The 19,777-nt window shown below is 41.2% G+C and overlaps 1 protein-coding gene across 17 annotated transcripts in view; it reads right to left on the bottom strand.

The window, feature by feature from the left end:
• The window catches only part of NRXN3 (neurexin 3), a 1,430,678-nt gene that overhangs the window by 32,693 nt on the left and 1,378,208 nt on the right, over window positions 1–19,777 (bottom strand). For 15 of the 17 annotated variants that reach the window (XM_044437223.1, XM_044437237.1, XM_044437232.1 and 12 more), the window contains one exon: window positions 17,198–17,282. In XM_044437223.1, the coding sequence (XP_044293158.1) occupies window positions 17,198–17,282 (85 nt within the window). The remainder of the gene's footprint in view (window positions 1–17,197; window positions 17,283–19,777) is intronic. The other 2 variants (XM_044437228.1, XM_044437241.1) reach the window with 1 other exon arrangement.

The raw sequence follows: 19,777 nt of genomic DNA, 5'->3' as shown, positions 1-19,777 counted from the left end.
ATTGTCCATTATCTACAGCACCGTGCATTCTCCAGAATGTGCACTATATATATTTATGGCACTTTATAAAGCTAATCATGGAAAACAGTAGCTTAGAACTTAAGAACTCCAAGAAGAGTTCCACTCTCTCGCCTCCTCCTTTCCACTGTAGCTTTTTGCACACACTTGGGAGCTTTCCCTAACCCCAGCAAAATGGCATTCAGTAAAGTGCAAGATGACAGGTGTGAGACCTGCAGGCTGGGTGAAATCACAGCCCATCCTACTTGGTAGAACATACATTGCATGATCAGGGCAGTTCTCTTGGGTGAAGATCTACACTATGGATTTCTACGGGTATTATACAGCCCAGTTTACTGGGACATCACACACTGCACATGCTAGATTGGCCTCATAGGACTTCTGTCTTTGTCTCCCAGATTTCTGCAGAACTGTTCTATCACAGCTTCTTTTAAAATTTCCTTCCTTCCGTCCTTCCTTCCTTCCTTTTGGTGCATATATTTCAGTGCATACCAAGCTTGTGGTACTGTTCTGTGGGGAAAAGGAGTTGCTTCAGCACAGGGAGTCATGCTGTCATGAAGTGTCCTATTTTAAACAACATTTACTAATGCACACATGTTGAAATGTGAATCTGTGATTAAGACAAACCACTTGTGTTGCTTGAATTGCTGGGCAAGGAAAGCTGCTTGTGGCTCAGCTCAGCATCGACACCCTGACAAGCAGCAGCAACTTTGACCAGGAGATAAGTCCATCCAGTCTTCAGTTGCTTTCTCATCTTTTTAACTCCTTAATGGGTTGTCTCCCCCCCCCCCCCACAAACTGGAGAGTAAATGCAATGTTGCATCCTACCCTGTCTTTGGAAAAAATAAAGTTTGGAATGTCTTTTCAAGCCTTCCCTCTGCCCCTTTTATTTTCTTGCCTCAAGGCGCAACCGGCTGAAAACTCCTAATATACATGACTACTCAGAAGTAAAGCACACTGCTCTCAGTGGTACTTGGTCCTGCAAAAATAAGCATCAGAGAGAGGCATTTGCTTTGGTTTTTGGGAATTGCCTTTGGGGGAAAGAGGAAAATGGGGTGCTGCTTTTGCTTACTTCACCCCATGCAAGCTGTGAGAATTGTAGCAGCATCACAATCTCCCACTCTGCCCTCCCTACCTCCTCTTCTCCTCCATGATATTTGAGGAAGGCAGGAGGAGCTGTGAATTACTTTTTGAAAAGCTCTCTGCTTCTTCAAACGTTCATAAGTTTAATGCTTAAGATTTTTTAAAAAGAGAAAACTTAAAGGTCTATCTACCTTGCATATGTCACCTTTCTAACTCCTCCTACTTTTCCTGTAGTTGCATTTCTGCATTACATGTTCAACACGGTAGAAACTGCACTGTATGTATTAGCATTTGTCCCAACAGCAGTAAATACGTTTCACATAAATACTGTGACAGCTTAGCCCTGCTCTGCCCTCCATGCACAGAAGTGGCTCTAAGGTAGATACCCCCAGGATCCAAGCCAGCAGTTTGGATCCAGCAACAGTGTCTTGTGGGCAGAAGGGCTTCATTTAAGGCTTTTGATTGCACAATGCTTCACCTTCCTCAGCATCCTTTGCAAATCTGCTCACATGGATGAAGGGTCCTCAGGACCTTCAGGTTTCTGAGAAAAATCACACAATATCCCTTTCTACCAGTGGGAGTACACTGAGCAGAACACCTTTCATGGGCATGTCTGCTGATCTTAGACAGTAACAATGGGTCTGTAAACCAAAATGATAACGATTATTGCTAGTATTCTACTCATACAAGTGGAATCTGCAGCACAATGTCACAGTCTGGAATGCTTCTGGTCAGGGTTCAGCAACCCTGCCTTTTTTCAGGATACTCCATTCCACTCTCTCAGCAACCACTGCCCCCATACACAAGGGGGTTGCCATCCCATGCTCAGTTAGCATGCTCAGTCTTCATGGGGGCCTCTTTGCTGTTGCTTTTTTCCTGTCCTTACTACCTCCAACCTGGAAGTTCTTTTGCACTTCTGCAAAACTTGAGGTTTCCCCAAGCCTGCTGATATCTTCTTTGTGAATGCTGCCCCTGTGGCTTCTTAAGTATCCACACTTCACCAGTCACATAATAAATAATAATAAAAAATAATAAAACGGACCTATTTTTGTTTGCTGTACCAAAGGGCTGGGGTTAAGTGATAGGCCTAAACTTGCAGACGATAGCTCAGCTCAAAGATTTCTGTCCCCACTGAATCCTCATTAATGCACCATTAACAATGAGATTACTTTCAACCCATGCTCAAGTCCAGCATGCAGGCCTCTTCATATTGCAACGTACTGTGGGTGAGATAGTACACTTACGTGAAACAAGTAAGGAACTTAAAAAGATGAAGAAGAATAACATATTTGTTTCTTTCTTCCTCCTCTTGTGACCTGGCTTCTTAGACAAAATGCCAAAATTTCAGTGGGAAAGGCCTTCAGTCCACATAAGTAGAAACACTTTGAGGTGAACCTTCAGTGGCTGTCAGCTTGCCCAACCTTTTCTCTGAAGGGCCTCTGATTAAAGAAAGCCTTTCAGGCTATTCTGCTCAACCTCAAACATAGTTTTATGGACACTATTAACCTCTGCCACATCCTATGTACAGTAATAAATCCAAAAATAGCCCATAGTATTTTTTTTAACCCAGCATTAATGTTACTGAATTATAGGGCTGTATTGGCTGTTACCATAATCTATATGGTATGGGAATGACCCTCCTGAGCCTTTTGCAAGAGTGTTCCCTATTACCTCCTCTGGTATGTCATGTGAGGATGGGATTGAAAGCGTCTATTTTCTGGTTGACACGAACCACAGTGCATTGTTACAGCAGAACTGAGTCATGTTGTAGTTTGTCTGAAGTATGGGCTGTTGAAATGAGCCAAAAGCAAAACATCATTTCTAATCCTGATTTGTTTCAATAATCCATACATCAAACAGCAGTTTCTGGTCTGGACAGAGCAGGAAAATGTACCCAAGGAAGACATCTGGCCTTGCATGAACTGAAGCCTTATGCAGGATCATTCCCATAATGCTAAAATAAGGTTTAGCGCTATGTCCAAGCTGGACCATAGAATTTCTGGATGGAAGCCTTCAACACGTTCACAGCACTTTATAATCTTGTTAGTCTTTACAGTTCCCTGCTGCTGATACCAGTCTGACTTTACATTTGCAAGGGATCATGACTCACACGATCCCTCTACAAATCACCCAGCACTTCTATGGCTGAGAACAGAAAGAAAGCACCATTTCGACAAGGTCAGCTCTGAAAGACTTCACCAGAGATCTGTACATCCACAGGCAGAACTGCACTGGTTTGAGAGGCATTCCTAGTTGTACCTTATTGATTAATTGACAACAAACCTACCGAGTTCTTCCCACAGTTCATGAATCCTTACAATATGATTTAGTAGTACAAATTTGACATGTTTTTGTATTCCACATTGAATGGTAACCTAGGTTGATGAACTGATTAATTTTAAATGAATTGGTTTATGAATGTTGGGCACACATTCCTGTGGCCTCCTGACATTGTGTGGGGGACCATAGGATGGCATCCTGGCTCTGACCACAGAAAAACACTCTGAGCCATGTCAACTATGGAAGGCTCTCCCTCTCCCACTGCAACAGACACAATTTGTCCTGCACTAGCTGGACTCTGAGGACAGAAGAAAATCTTGGGAGCCAGTATTGTAGGGACATCTGGAGTTTGGGGGTGGGGAAGAATGATGCACTGCTGCCTTCCGAAGAATCCCAGTGGTGCCTCATCTTCTCATCCTCAGAAAGGGAGGGTGAGGGGACTGTAAAGACCATCTTAGCCTCTGCACACCTCCCACCGGATGCTCATGATCTTCTGAGTTTGGAGGGTTATGGACAGCCTCCAAAAATCCAAATCCAAATTCACCTATTAGCAGTCATAGCGTTAAAGCATAGTTAAGTAGTACAAAGATGTTTGCATTTTCTTTTGTTATTTTTGCAAGGTAACCAAAAATCGTGCACTTGGAATCAAAAGTATAAAATGGCACATTCATACATTCACTCAGTCATTTTTCAGTCATTTGTGGGATCTATATTTTTAAAAAAAGACTGAAAAATGTGTTATTCTGACTTTTAATTCCTGAGTCAGGTCATTGAGTGTGATAGGGCCTTCTTGGCTGGGTAAAATAAAAAGCTGGCATGCCATATAAGGCACATATTTCTGGAAGTCATGGCTACATTTTTTTTCACACCAGCAGATGCCCCAACACAGATTCTCGACAAGACCAATGTGTTACTTGAAAAATTTGTCTTCTATGTAAGAGAACCAGTGGACTATGCAAAGTCAATGGGGCAAAGCAGCATCCCTTTTTAAGAAAGTTACAATCTCTGGAAAATGTTCTACCAACATAGAATGCTCATAAAGAACACGCAACATAGTCAAACTGAGGGAGCCAAACTACATGTTATGCTGAAGCTAGTCTTATTTTTTACCCTTGGGTGAGCATGTGCAGGCCCAACTTGGATTGGGGCATTCCCCTTGCTATTTCCCCCTGGAAATCCTCCCCCACATGCATGGGGAATTGACTCAAATTGATAATTTTCTCTTTTTAAAATCATTGCCACCTAGGGAGAGTGTTTGCAAGTGAAAATGGTGGGGTGAGAGAGAAGGTTTTACCAGCTTTTCCTGGAGTTACAGGAAAATAGGGGTATATGTGCTTACTCAAGGGCAAAAAATATGACCAGCCTTTGCCTTACAATGACATGTTGGTTGGCCTACAGGGAGGGCAAAAGTATTTCAAAGAGACCTAGTTAGGGATGGACGAATGTGTCTCTCACACACATTGTTTTAAATGCTTAAGTTCTTATTCTCTTAATTATGAAAGCATTTGCAAATTTTGATTAAGTCTTCTAAAAGAATGAATGAAAGAAAATTCTCAGCTAACAGCACTGACTAAATTCAATGGGCATACAGAGGACCATGTTGTCCCAGTCTGTCATCTAGTTAATGATGAAAACCCTGATAAAAATAAAGAGGAAGCAGTGCTAGATCAACAATAATGTGATTGATATCCCAAACATAAACACATTACATGTGGAATGACCCACCAGGAAAGATGTGTCAGATACCCCAGATCATTACCTTCAAGAAGGAGTTAATGAATATTTCTTCTGGCAGGCCTTCTCAGATTAGTTTTATTTAATAGGTTTAATAATTTAATCTAAATTTGAATTGTTGTAACTTTTAAATGGTTATAAACTGCCCAGAACATATGGAAATTAAGCCATATATAAAACTCTGCAATAACATGAAGAGCATCCCAAACATGAAATTTGTGAATGTTGGTAAATGCTCATAAAAAAACAAACTGAAATGAATTTCACACTCATCCCTATGCACAGTTACCAAATCCTGCACACTGGGGTTAGGAGAGGGAAGGTGTGGATCTCAGGAGAACAGTTCTTTGGCATTCTCAGGAAAAGTTCTATGAACTAATATACTGCACCTGTAAGGTACGCAGAGGGCTATCAAAGGGCTACAGCATCACCCTGAGCTGTACTGTTCTCGCCACCATAAAAAAAGCTGCTTTCACTTGTGCTGCTAATATTAGGTTGGTGTCAGAGAAATGATTTTTCAGAGAGTGTATCTTGCATTGTTTAAACATTATTATCTGTTGTAACACAGTTGTATATTTATTTAAAGAGAAGTATAAGATTTCGTACTATGTTGTGAACATGCACATTCCCTGGTTTGTGATTCTTGTTCATATGCATATTTCAGATTTGTCGTCTAACTCTATTGGAACTTTGCACTTGCTCCCAGAAAGTTCTCACAATGAAAAAGCATATTTAAAATATGTATTACAATATGGGAGTGGCCACATGCCAATCCTGGGGCAGGATCCACAGCAGGAAATGTTAAGGCATTATTGCCACATATCTATGGCAAGTTTAAAGTTCGTGATTTGATCCCAAATTGTGGTTTAACTGCTCAACTTCTATGACTTCAGTCTGACAACCTTGAAACCCTCCAGAAATATATGGAATACATGGAGATTTTTCACCCACTGTTTTACCTGACCTGAGGACAAACTAAATAAACTCAAGTCTCCATCATATAAATGAAACACTAATTGCGTAAACTTTCTGATGATTTGAGTTCCACTGGATGCCCTTAATTTAGGCCTACAAAGACACCACTGTATAAATAGTACTCCTGTTTATCTGAACTTCTGATTACTGGAATAAACTGAGATCATTCAAATAAAGGAAGCTGTACTGTGTTCCATCCAGGTCCCTGTGCATTTTAATCCTTGTAATGCCATTGGCGCTTGTTAAACCACGACTGCGCCTCACACTGGGTATTTTATCTAGATGGTTGTTTTTGGCTATCTAGATAAAGCACCAGGGAGAAAGATGGAAGGAGGTTGAGGCACCAGTAGGAAACACTGTATGTCCTTGGCTTCAGCCGCCTCTCTTCCTCACCTCCGAATGGGTCCCCTTGCTCACCCTGAGGCCGTTATGACCTGGTGTGGTTCAGCTGTGAGCAGAGCAGGACGGGGGCTAGGCTTCAATAACCCAAGCTTCAAGACTGTAGGGGATGAGACTCTGAGGAATCCTATGGCCTCCTAGACAATGTTGGGAGGTCACAGGATTATGCCCTAAAATATAAGTTCATTGCTTGAAGCACTTTCAGAGATAGTTTATACTTGAATGGCAAAACTCTTCCTATGAGTGGTTGACACTGGGCAAAGCTTCTTTTTCCCTTTCCCTATACAAAAGCGGCACTTTTAATACCGTTTGACATAATTTAAGCATCATTTGGAAGCATGCTATTTTCTACATGCACACTTTTCTACAGTTACTGGATAACTGTCACAGCAGGCATCAGATATGTTTTTGCCCCTTTGTGGAATTTCCTATAGGGAAGTCTGAAAGGGAAGGAGGCAATGGGAGAGGAGAGAGAAAATGAGAGAGTGCAGGGAATTAGAACGCCTTACGAACAGAGAACAGAATCACACAGAAACACTAGAACAATGGGTTCCAAGACACAGTAATATGACCGATGGACACAGACAAGACGTAAGATTGCTACCCAGAGGGAAGGAATTAGGGAGGGGAGGGGGAAAGCAAAAGACTTTTTAAAAATCAACAAAAATGTAAATAAATATAAATATCTGGGCTGCTGAAGTAGCCAATGGTATTTGTACAACTTATCAAAAAAGAAAGTCAATTGTAACAAACTGAAATGGCTTTAAAAATCAGCAAATATTATCCCCCTCCCACACTCAAAAGTACACTATAGAATTGCTGGGTTAGCCTGAATGAGTCACTCTGATGAAACAGGATGGCATCACCACAGCCATGCATTAGTCAATGGAGGCCATAAATGGTTAGTTATGTCAGCTAATAACTATCGCATGCCACAAAAATGCTCTTGCACTGACCCCAAAAGAAATAAAAGCATACAACAGATATTCTGCATTTGCAATAAAATTCTTTTTATGCCATCAGCAGTTTTTGTGTAGGGAATGAGCTAGGGGCTTGAGGAGGGTTTTTAGAAGGATTTTTTCCTGATACATTTTTTATTTTATTTATTTATTTATTTAGGAGACTTCTATGCCACCCCATTTGCCAAAGCCTCGGGGCAGCTCACATCCATAAACATTTTTTAGTTTTTAAAAAGCAAACTATGTCTACAAATGAGTAAGGAGAGAAAAAGGCACTGCACCGAAGCAGAAGAGGAGGTGGGAAAGGAGGGTATAAGGCAGAATAAAGCAAGAGGAGTTGAAGCAAGAATCTTCATTCTTTTGCACACAACTTTCTTGGGCAAATTTATCTCAATATGGAAATTTGGAATATTTACGATGGCAAGAAAAGATTTTGTTGCCTCTGTTTGATTGCAGATTTATATCTTTCTTAGTTTGACTGAATTATTTCGTTGGAATTACTCCAGAAATAATGGCTTTTTTTAGAAGTTCAACGGCTTCCAAATTAAAAAGAAAAATGGCAATATGGTACCACCATGATCCAAAGAATAGTAATAATAATAATAATAAACAACCACCAAAAATTCATGCGGCACAAGATGAGGTGAAACGACAGAAAATACTCTTCAGATATATACAGTGAGTATATCTATCTATACATGTGCAGGAAATTGTGGAAACATTGATAGATATACAGATATCACGTCTTTTATTCTCCCTGCCCCAGCCCTCCCCTAGAATAATCAGTGGATAAAATTATCACTGGAAAAAACTTAACATAAAAAGAAAATAAAGCCCACTCTGAAAGATTTAGCATGCTTTGCAAACCAATAAATAACAGTGCCATGCATTCTCCACATTTCTGGATGACAGGATTAGATGCGGGCATGAATTTCTGTGTAAACATGTGACTGGGTGATGAGGGCTGCTTCTCAAATTGGCTTTACATTATTCCATCACGTATGTGTGTATATACATATATATATATATACAGAAATACATATATATATATATATATAGGTACATGCATACATACACACACACGCATGCCCACACGCGCATGCACACACACAAACACGCACACATATATGTATATATATAGTACATAGTGTACAAATCCTTGACGGGGGCTTTTGGGGCTTAGCCAGGAAAAGGGTCTGTACATTAAAAATAAATAATAAAAAATGCAAATTAAAATAAAAGGAACCCTATCAGGCGTCTGCATGAAAAATAAGTAAAACTTGCTTTTTTTCCCCCTTGTGGCAAAAATGGAAACGACAATGCCCATGTACCTGGGAAGTTCCATGAAACATCTTTTGTGGTAAGAGGTGTGGAAAAATAACTTCTCAAAAATTTTCCTCCTTATTTGTGGGCAGAGAAATTGGGAGGATAATTCTGCCAAATGTTTCCAGGGGAAGGAGAAATTCTCTTACGTTTTCCCAAAGACTTCAAAAAGGGCAGCATGTTTTGCACAGCTCTCCTCTTCATAGGCATTTTTGAACAGGTGGCTGCAAAATCAAATGGCAATCTAGACTCCATTTTGCATCCTCCACAATGGAAGTAAGAAGGGGGCAGGATTGTGTTCAGCTGCAAGGAAAAGGTATGCCCAAATCTTTCCTCCAATTTCCCCAACATTTTCTCCCCCCTCCTGCCATTTTCAGGGTGATTTATATTTTGAAATTCTTTCTTTTGAACTGTGAAACAGCCAAGGGTGTTGTGTTTGGTTTGGTTTGGTTTTTAATACTCCATTGTACAGAGTAGCCTCCCAAATTGCTTTGGATTCCATAAGGGAGGAATTAGCTCTTGATCTCTTCCTCCAGTTTTTAATTGAAGTTTGGGAAACTGAGGGGGCAATGGAATGCTGGAGGGATGTGTTTAAAATGAAGGATGTGTCCTTTCTTTGGCCTAGCAGGAGCCCTGAATCCAAGCCATGAGAATTCCTCCGAAATGTCCTCTTTCTCTTTTTGCTTGTTTTTGAAAGCAATTTCTTTTTGATCACATGGATCAAAAAGAATGCTCTGTGGAAGGAAGTTATGGCACAACCCTAAATTCAGCCTTGTCTTACTTTCTCTGTTTTGCAAGCTTGATCCTTGGTTCATACTTGCATACATCCCTGGAGTCTAAGCAGGCTAAATTCAAGCAGCACCAGAAATCAAGGGAGATAATTATCACTTGTTTAATCAGACCTCTTAAGTATCATTTAAGGCCATTTAAGGCCATGAACTTTCAAACGACACACAGTAGCTTATACAAACTAGACATGCGCAGTTGTAACTTTTTGGTTGCTCATTGTTTGAACATTGTCATGCTGTATGGCAGAGGAGTTGAGCTAGTGCCAGTTGTTCTTGAATCAAGAATGTTCTTGAGGTCCCGTGTCACATCCTACTTTTGGCCTTAAGGAGGTGCATACTTTCTTCCACGCTCATACAGGTAAATACCACACACACCAGATGGCATGTTTTAATTTAATATCCTTCAGATCTTTTTATTTCTGTGGAGCAGTACTATCTACAGACGCTTGTTAGGAAAAGCCTGCTGGCTTTTCTGCAGTGATGTCAACTTCATCTTCTCAAGTTTCTTAGAAGAATAAAACACACTGGCATTTGCATTCTGGAAGCTTTTTTTTTTTTTTTTTAAATAAAGACAGGAATTTCTGCCAGAGTAATAAAACTAGAGTTGGCACACATGAACTGAATGAACCTAGGGGGCAAGATGCAGGGTTAAAACCATAGCTAAGGACTAATATTATGCTAGAAGTTTTTTTGCTTCTGTACTGTTTTGAAGCAAATGCACTAACTTTCCAATTGTAAGTCACAGGGAGGTCTGGCAGAACATGGCACTTCCATTTCACTTTACTATTTACCCTCTACTATCCCAATCAGTTTGCATTCAACAGAACTAGCAATTCTGCACATGGTGTGGAACTGCTTCACACACTGAAATTAATAGGAGGAATATATAACTGCAGGAATATTTAACCTTCGTGGCACACATAAAATGAGTTCAGGCTAATAACCTGCTACACATGTATACTTGGATGGACGGGAAATGACAAAATTAATGAGAAGTGCTTCTGTGATTAAGGCTTCTATCCTACGTATGCTTATCCAGGAGCAGACTTCACTGAACACTGTGGGACTTGTATAGGATATGCTATAAACGCTGTGTTTGGTCATTCTTTCCTTTTCCTCCCATCCTATGCCATTGCATGGGTTGAAGATTTGAGCTGTATGGTCCCTTTTGTCATCTGCATCACCATTCCTGCAGCCTTTCAACTGTCAGGAACATCTCACCTCATTTAGAGATCAAGGCGAGGAGCTGATGCAAGCAAAAATGTCCCCCTGCTTCAGAAGATCAGCCTCTAACTCATGGGGGTGGGGGCTGTAGGGAAGGCACAGGAAGGGAAAGACCAAAAGGTTATTACCATTCTGCCTCCCAGTGAAGTAGTGGTGCTGGGAAGAATGGCAGAATAAAACGTCTCTTTGCACAGATAAAGAAGGTAAATTCCCTCTATTTACATAAAGCTGAGCACAGCAGAAAAGAGTTCTCAGTAGTGACATACAAGAATTTTGTTCTCATTTGCTTTTCAGACCTAAGCAGGAACATAATTCTATGGATATGTCTTTATAATTTCCTGAACATTGTGTTTGAAAGAGTATAGTTGCTGAAGTGGAAACTTCAGAACATGTGCACATTCAAAAAAGCGCATCTCCTTCTCAAACCCTTGGCCTGTGGGTGGAAAAATGGACATCTGTTTTAATTGGGGAAAAAGCACACATTTTTCTAAAAAATGCATGTTTGCCTATAAATGACGTGTGTCTTTTTTCCTGGCTGACAAAAAAAAAAAAAAAAAAAAAAAAATCCATGCATGGGAACATGAACAAGGCAAACTTGAGCTTTGGAGAGAAATTTGGATAACTTCAGTGAGTTTGACCATTGCATGATTGCCCATCCCTGCCTTTCATTCTCCTTTTTAACTTTGCATTGAACCTAGAAACATCACACAGGGCTTGGCTACAAGACACCCAGAGGCAACTTGTCCACCTGGACTGTAAAGCGTTGCCAGTTGTTAATCTCTGGTGAGCAAGTGGATGGTTTGCATAGTTGCAGGAAAGCAAAATTGATAGCTTGGGCTATCTTCTATTTCTATAGTGACAGTCAGAATAATGATATTTGGATCCAGATAAAACACAATCTGAGAAGCGGTTCAGATCTGACAGTGCCAAAATCTTAGGGGTGCCCATCAGAAGGGTTTTGTTCTCCTCAGACAATGAAACCACACAATTGGTTGAATTTTCTGCTTCCTTTTGAAAACAGAAACCCTGAATGGGACATAGAGCTTCAGCAGAGATTTCATTGTGCTCCTTGGTTTTCGTGCCAAGCAATTACTACTGTCTTATCACTATGTGGCTTGACTGATACAAAGGAAGAAAGCCTTCTATTTTAAATGTGAATACATTGGCAATCAGATAGAGGGGGTGAGAAACTGCAGGAAGATGGATCCCATGTCCCTTGGTATTTCATATTTTTCTGAATCTTGCCCATGCAGGAAGGAGGCAGACTACCAGAAGTCCCATAGAAATATGGGTAAGAGAAGCAGGAGATTTAACTGTACACTAATATGCTTACCTACAAAGAAATAAGTTGTCTTGAATTCACTGGGACTTACTCTTGAATAAGTGTATAGGATAGTAGACTAAATCATGCCTTCTCTCTTGCAGCTGCTGATGTGGTGAATGATGAAAGAACCTAATTATCTCTCCCAGACAGAAGCACATGAGCTTTTCCACATTTAGAGGTCAGCATCTTGCAGCAGAAGGGGAGAGACCTTTGAATGCTTTCCAGTACAGTCTCTGGCACCTCCAAATGTGACTTAAAAGACCTTCTGACAGTCACTGTAGACTATACTGAACTAGCTGAAGAAATAATCTGACTGGTTTGGTAGCTTCCTACATTCCTATGATGAGAGCATGAAACATTCATTCACATGGACATCTCTTCCACAGATTTCCTTGTCTCATGGGAAGCCATCTCTCACTGAAAGTGGCCACATGGACACTGTTCATTCTCACTGGACATTGCACATGGTAGGCATGTCATGAGCAGAGCCAACTGGAGCCAGGGGTCAGACTAGATGGCCCAGGAGGCCTCTTCTGACTTGCTCTGTTTCTATGTTTCTATGCACATGTGAAACCACCATTTATGGTGACTCCAAGTTAAAACTACCAGGCTACCTGGAGGTTACCAAAAGGTACATAGGCTGAGTTAAGTTTGGAAATGGCAGCAGTACTTTTTCACATACTGCCAGGTAGCAAGAGAAGCCCAGCACAATGGAGGTGAAGCTTCTTCATGCAGTGTTAATCCAGTTTCTCACTGGCTAAAACTGTTTTGGGGAACAGATACAGCCTTAGCTTCTCCTCCATGATGTAAGATACCTGACAGCAACACAGGAAAGAGTACCACTGCATTGATTTTGACATCATCATCAGGAAACAATGCATGCCACACTTATGAGCTCTGGAGGTTCTCCATGCTGCTGTCACAGCATTTAAAAGGCCCTTTGATCTGTTTCAGTCAATCTTGGACAACAAATTTTCTATACAAATCATACACTGACAGAAGTAGTGACCAAGATTAGATTGTAGCTTCTGTGCCTGATCCTGCCTAATCTTGGAAGCAAAGCAGGGTCAGGCCTGGTTAGAAATTGGATGGGAGACTTGAGTTCTGCTTTGAGCAGGGGGTTGAATCCAGTGGCCTTTCCAACTGTATGATTCTATGATTCTGTGAACCACCCAGAGAGCTTCAGCTACAGATGATATAGAAATGTTAATACTAATACTAATTATAATGCAATTTCCCTAAAGACATGATTGCTTCAGTCTAAAGGATGAGCACTTCCAAAATGTCACACTGCTCACAAGAACAAGCAACTTGCCATGGCCACGTATTTTCCTCAAGTCTATGAACCCGCAGTCACACTTGTGGCCATGCAAATATTACGCATGGGCTTGAAAAAATCATTCCAGCCATGGAGGACACAGGCAATATCTTTTCAGTAAACCTCATGCCTCCACCATCACATTCCAAGAAGCCAAAAAGAAAATGATTGCCTATATAAAGCACTGCCTTATACTAAGTCAGACCGATGCTCATTCTAGGACAGTTCTGTCCATCGACGGTCAGCATCTTTCCAGGGCCTCAGCCGGCAGTTCCCCCACACTTGCTATCTGTGATCCTTGAAATGGAAATGCCAGGAGTTGATCTTGGGCCTTTTATATGCTGAACAGGCACGCTGTACCTCAGCTGTGCAAGTAAAGAAACTGGCTTTGGGTGGCTGGATTTATTCCTTTCATCAAAAAACAAGGTGAAAATTTGTGAGGGTCTCACTGCTTATCTCAGGCACAATTCTTGTTTACAGGTGTGATAGAAACACAGAAACAGAGCGAGTCAGAAGGGGCCTCCTGGGCCATCGAGTCTGACTCCCAGCTCTAGCTGGCTCCACTCGTGACATGATTACTGTTCACTGTGCAGAATGGGAACCTTCTGCAACTTTCCTTCATAGACTGGGGCTGCTTCAGCCAGCCCAGGAAATTGGGGCAGGAACTGAGAATGAGGCAGGTGTGAGCATGTGGTGCCCGTGCTTTCATTTGGCCCTTCAGGCAGGGCATGTTCTATGTAGGGATGGGCGAGGAATCATGTTTGGTGGCGGGATCCTGCCAGATTCCCTGGGCTCGGCTCCCTGGGCTCTGGTGTGCTTTCCCAGAGCTGTGAGTCTGAGTTTCTGGCAAGTGTGCCCAGCATTTGTGTGGTGCTTGCCAGGAACTCAGCCCATGGGAATGCTGCGCAAGCACCTTTTCATCAAGTGCTGCAGCCTTTGCTTGCACTGCTGCATGTGACACAGGAGCAGTTTGCCAGTTGCCGCGACCGTTGTTCCTCAGGCAGCCATGGGTTTCTTCTGGGTTTGGCTTGCTTCCAAAGTGAGGGCTGAGCATGAGCGTCATGGATGCTAGAGGGACAGACTTTGGCGCCTCCCTACTCACATGTGTTGCAAGCAAAAATGTAATCTCACATAATCCCTAAAGAGAGAAAATTCCAGAAAATACAGAAGACAGGATTTTCATGATCTAGAGAGCAGTTAAGCAAAGCAAAGCATTTTGTCTTTGTGCCGCTATGGCATGACCCTTGTGTTTCCTGACTATATCTTTATGGATGAGCAGGGACTTCTCCCTTTTGTGGCAGTCTGATTCATTCCTTGATGCTACATCTCAAGGTTCTGTGCTATTGCAATTTATCAGCATGGACATAGCTGTGATATTGCCTTCACAACATCTCTGCAGGCTGCGGATAAGAGGAGCAGGTTGATAAAGGGAGAGAACGGCTTCTATTTTAAATGCAAATTCCTTAGCAATCAGAGAAATGAGTGGAAAAAAGTTTAATGAGGTCCTAAAAGATTAACAGTGCAGTTTAAATCAATGATTCCTAAGTGCTATTTAGAAGATCAACCCTGATGTTTTAGCCCTTTATAAATGAAATTCACAAACTAATTGCAACAAGGGATGCATGGATCAGCAGGCTCAAACTCACCAATTTCCACCTCAAAGCTCATTCTGACTTGGGTGCACACTGGCCCATGAGCTTTTGTTGTACTGCACAGAAATTCACGCACATGTCAGTATGCCTTTTTCCAAGTGTTTGCATCTGTGTGCACATTTTCAGCTGTATACATTTTTCTCCTATTGCCTAAAGTGTATTTGTACAAATTTTTCATGTATGCAGTTTTTCTTGTTGCCCAAATTACATTGCAAGCTCAGAAATATATGTATGTCTGACTGGAAATTGTGTTTAGTCTGTGTTTGGCTTTGAGAGGGGCAAACTGGAAATATCCCAGTCTTCCTCATCCCTAATCACAACATCCTGAAATCCCTAAATGGTCACCTGGCAGTAGCATCAGATCCTTTTTGAGTAGCTAATCTTGCCTGCTTCCCTCTTCCTGACACCACAGCATGTTTGTATAAATGTGATGAATAAGACGGGAAAGGCTGAATGGAGGAAATGTCACTGGGAAAAAAGAAAAAATTGTAAGCCACTGTACATGTGTACATGTCCTACTGAAAGAGCTATGCCAAAGTTAATCCCACAGATCTCAGGCACTGTGTCTTCTGTGATTTCTAATTCACCCCCTTGTTGAGATGTCAGAAGTTTGATGGCTTCTTTAAGCAGAAGACTAGCAGGAGACTCGTTATTGAACTTACATACTGAATTTCCACATAGAGGAGGCACCAGGCACTGGAACCCACAAAACTGCTTCTGTTGCCATCACTGGCTGAACAGGCCAAAGCTTTTGGCATGAAAACTCCAATAACATAAAATGGAAGACTGCCACTCTGCCGTTGCCTTTCATTTTGCTGTGCAGCAGCATGTTGTTCAATGCAGAAGGCCATTTGGCTTCAGGTTTGTCATGGAACTTCCCAGATATATGCAAAGCCAAAAAAGTTCTTCTTACTGTCAAAGCAAGTCCTATCCCCAAAATGCAAGCAGAATATGAGGGTGGAAGAGAAATGTGAAAGCACTAGCCTTGGGTGACTTTTATTATTATTATTGTATTAATCTGAAACATCTCAGGAAACTATGAACATAACCATCTGATATTGGTCTTTATCAAAATAAAACCAATAAAAACACAAAAAACCAAAAACACCTCTTCAAAATTAATAAAATCACCCCTTTTTATGAAAAAAAACCAAAACAAAAATAAAATGAAATAAAATAAAATAAAATAAAATAAAATAGACTGTTTATGTGTTTCACTTTTAAGGACATAAAACTCAGTTTTTACAATGTACACAGAAATTCAATGAAATTCTGTTCTCTATTATATAAATGCTTAACTCATGACAAGCCTCAAAATTAAAATTAAAATTAAAGAAAGATTTTGAAAAAGAAATCAGTTAAAAATAAATAGACTGCAGTTGCCTGCTGGATATTATACTGTCATATCTATCCCATTAGAAAGAAAAGCCATCAAGCCATCAAAATGTATCTAGGCTCGAAGGGAGAAATCGAGTCTGATTCAGATTGCTGAAATCACTTTTGACTGTTCAGTGGATACATTTTGAAGCATCGTAGCTGCAGGGAACATGGCAGGCCTCAATATTTGCTTTGGACTGATGATGGTTTAGTCTTTCTCAAATTGTTCAGGTAAACAGAGAACAACATTAGTATGACTCCACTGCCATGTTAACCGCATACAAAATCCCATGGACAAATGGAACTTTTGTGGTACTTTTTCACATCCATCAAGATGGATTGTATAACAGATGCGATAATAGCCACCCAAAATGTTAATATCCCCATATAAAAATACCACACTGTTTTTGTTTTTTTCCCACTAGAGCCAGTTCCAAAACCACTACAGATACATAGCACAAAGATTCATGTTATGCTGAGCAGCCACTGGTTCAAGAAGGTTTGGTTCCTTTGGAGCTGGCTTGCCCAAATGCCAACATATTTGTGTCTTGCTCCTGCCAACTCCATGGGATTGGATGCTTGGCTTTATGCATTATATTGGATACACAGTTCTACACATATATACATATATCACATATACATATATAAGCGTTCATATATATGTATACATTCACACACATATATATATGTAGGCATTACTTACTGCAAATGAAATAAGAAAGCAAGCAAGAAAGAAGACTGACCTGGCTTACCTACACTCTGCTCACATTCAATGAGATCTTCATCATCGTTAGAACATTCTGCTGAAGAAACGAGGTCATCTGTTGTCTGAAAGGTGAATAAGAACAAGGAGACAAAGAGAAAAGACCCTGTGGTTAGGTAAAGGGAACGATATTCAAAGCAGATAAAGCTGGTGGCACAATGAACACAATCACGGAGCCCCTAGAGAAGCAGCAACACCAGTGTTGGGCTTGGACCCTCAGAAGATCCCTGTGGCAGCAGATCAAAGGCTTCTCCAGGCTTCTGTTCCCCCAGCGACTAAGCAGGTATCCATGGGAAAACCACAACAGAGTCAAATAGCACTCTCCTACATGTATTCTCCAGGCTTGGTATACTGAGACATACTGCTATAGTTGATTGTCCATGGGAAGCAATGCTCCTGTTTATTTATCTGGAATCCACCATCCTTCAGCTTTAAGGGATGACCCTTGGTTCTAGTATTACTTTCTCTGCATCATGCAGAATTGTATACTTCTTGGTTATGCCCACCCTTATTCAGTCTTTTCCGAGCAAGAAAAGTCAAAACGTTGTAATCTTTCCTTCTAGGGGAGTTGTTTGCTTGTGCATTTGTTGGATTTATATCCTGCCCCATTAGCCTGCACGGCTCCCTGGATGAGTTGTTCCAAACCTTTGAACCATAGAAAAAGATTTTTCTTATTTTGTCCCTGTCATAGATGGGTTCTTGTGACATACCTGGCTTTCTATGCCTTTTAACAGCTGACATTATTTACTTTCACACAAAGATAGACTCATAATGCTGTTTTTACAATCTCGCCATGTTGTTCAGTGCATTCCAGTTTCATCATAATATTTAGCATTTATAAAGCATAACTGGACCAATCAAAACATTTGCCATGCATCCATCTTGGTAAATGTTACAGCCAGATATGTCAGCATTATTAAACCTGAATTCCAGAATTTCAGTAACATTAACAATAGTTTTGGGGGAATGGTAGAGAAGGGTGTAAACATTTTGACCAGCAAATGAAAGCACCACTAGCAGTCTGATTCTGAGGCAGTACATCCAGTGAAGCTGCATGGAAGCTGCATTGTGGACATCTTTCCATAGAAGGTACAGCGCAGAGGCAAAGGTCAGGCTATACTCTTAGCCAGTCTTGATCATTTAAGCATTCAGCTTTGGTGCACAATGACAGGAGGTTGAAATACCACCAGGATATGGTGCAAGCAACACTTGTCCCTTCCTTTTCCTGACCCCTTCCCACTCCCCAAAGCCCTTGAAGTTACTTTTGTGATTTTGGAATTGTACCCAGAATGATTCTTTCTTTGTTCAGGGTCACAACTCTGATCTTGGGGTAAATCAGAACAGCAGAATTGTGCCCTAAATCCTCCATTCAATTGTAGAACAGCATGTTAAGGTACTGAAGATGTACTCTGGATGAAGCCTGAATCTCAAGCTAAATTGGATACATTTGGACCCATTTCTGGTGCTTCTCCAGGTGAGGCAGGCTTCCCTCTAAAGCAACCAGAGCCACAGAATAATACTTAGTTGCTGATTCCCGCTCAGAGAAGCAGACATTCTACCTCATCTCCAAATAGCATATTTTAATTTCATTTCTCTAAAAAGCTGATAAGGGGGCAGTGCCAACTGAGAGTCCTGGTCAAAGCTCAGAGTTGGTGAACACTTGTATAAAATGCTATGCTATGAGGACACGTGGTGGGCACGTGTATGTTCTGTTCCATCAAAATGCACTTTCAAGATCTAAAAATATGATACAATGTGGACAATATCCATTTACGCATGAACAGAATGTGTCTTTTGCACAGCTTATCCTTCTGGTTTGTTACACCAATGCAGACTGTGTGGTTAAAAGTCCAGGTATACTTTGGATTGGATAGATGTACCACACTGTTAAATTAGTGAGACAGAACATTTCCCTTCTGGCACTACAGCCACATAAATCAAAACTCTCATCCCCACTCAATGCACAGGGTTGGATTCCAACAGAATATTAATGGAATGGTTGGAGCACAGCAGGTCAGGTGGAAGGTCTGGCTCCGAAAAGCTGAGGCAACATCACGAGCATCTGTGGCCCTGCTGAATTGCAGCACATGTTCCTTGCACTTTCCAGCTGGTAATTCTTGTGTGTGTGAGTGTGTGTGTCCGCTCTAATTAACAAGCAGCATGTACCACAGTGTGTTAAGGAGAACTATAATGGCTTCTCTCCCCAACAGCAACCCCTTCATGTAATTGCTGCAATTAGTTGAATTACTAATGGAGACCATTAGGGAGATTCTGTGGAAGCCTCTGGACACAGGCTGTACTGCTCATGCACAGAAGTACAAAATTACCCTGCCCTCAGCAGCAGGAGCTCAACAGGAGTCTAACTCCACATTCCTTCCTTTTTTCTGCTTTTTCTGCATTGGTAAAAGGTGCAGATCACACATGGCTGTAAGGTCTGGGTAGCAAGCATTCCTGCATGATACTCTGGAAAGAACCAATCTTGCTAGGGCAGGTGGGAACTGCTATGTTTGCTTTTTACCTAGTGATTTTCAGAAGCTGTTTACAGTGATCTCTGGACTCA

This window comes from Varanus komodoensis, unplaced genomic scaffold, assembly GCF_004798865.1.
Source record: "Varanus komodoensis strain SLA01 unplaced genomic scaffold, ASM479886v1 scaffold3, whole genome shotgun sequence".
Classification (NCBI taxonomy): Eukaryota; Metazoa; Chordata; class Lepidosauria; order Squamata; family Varanidae; genus Varanus; species Varanus komodoensis.
Note: the sequence above shows the minus strand (reverse complement) of the source record. Positions and strands in the feature narration are given on the sequence as shown.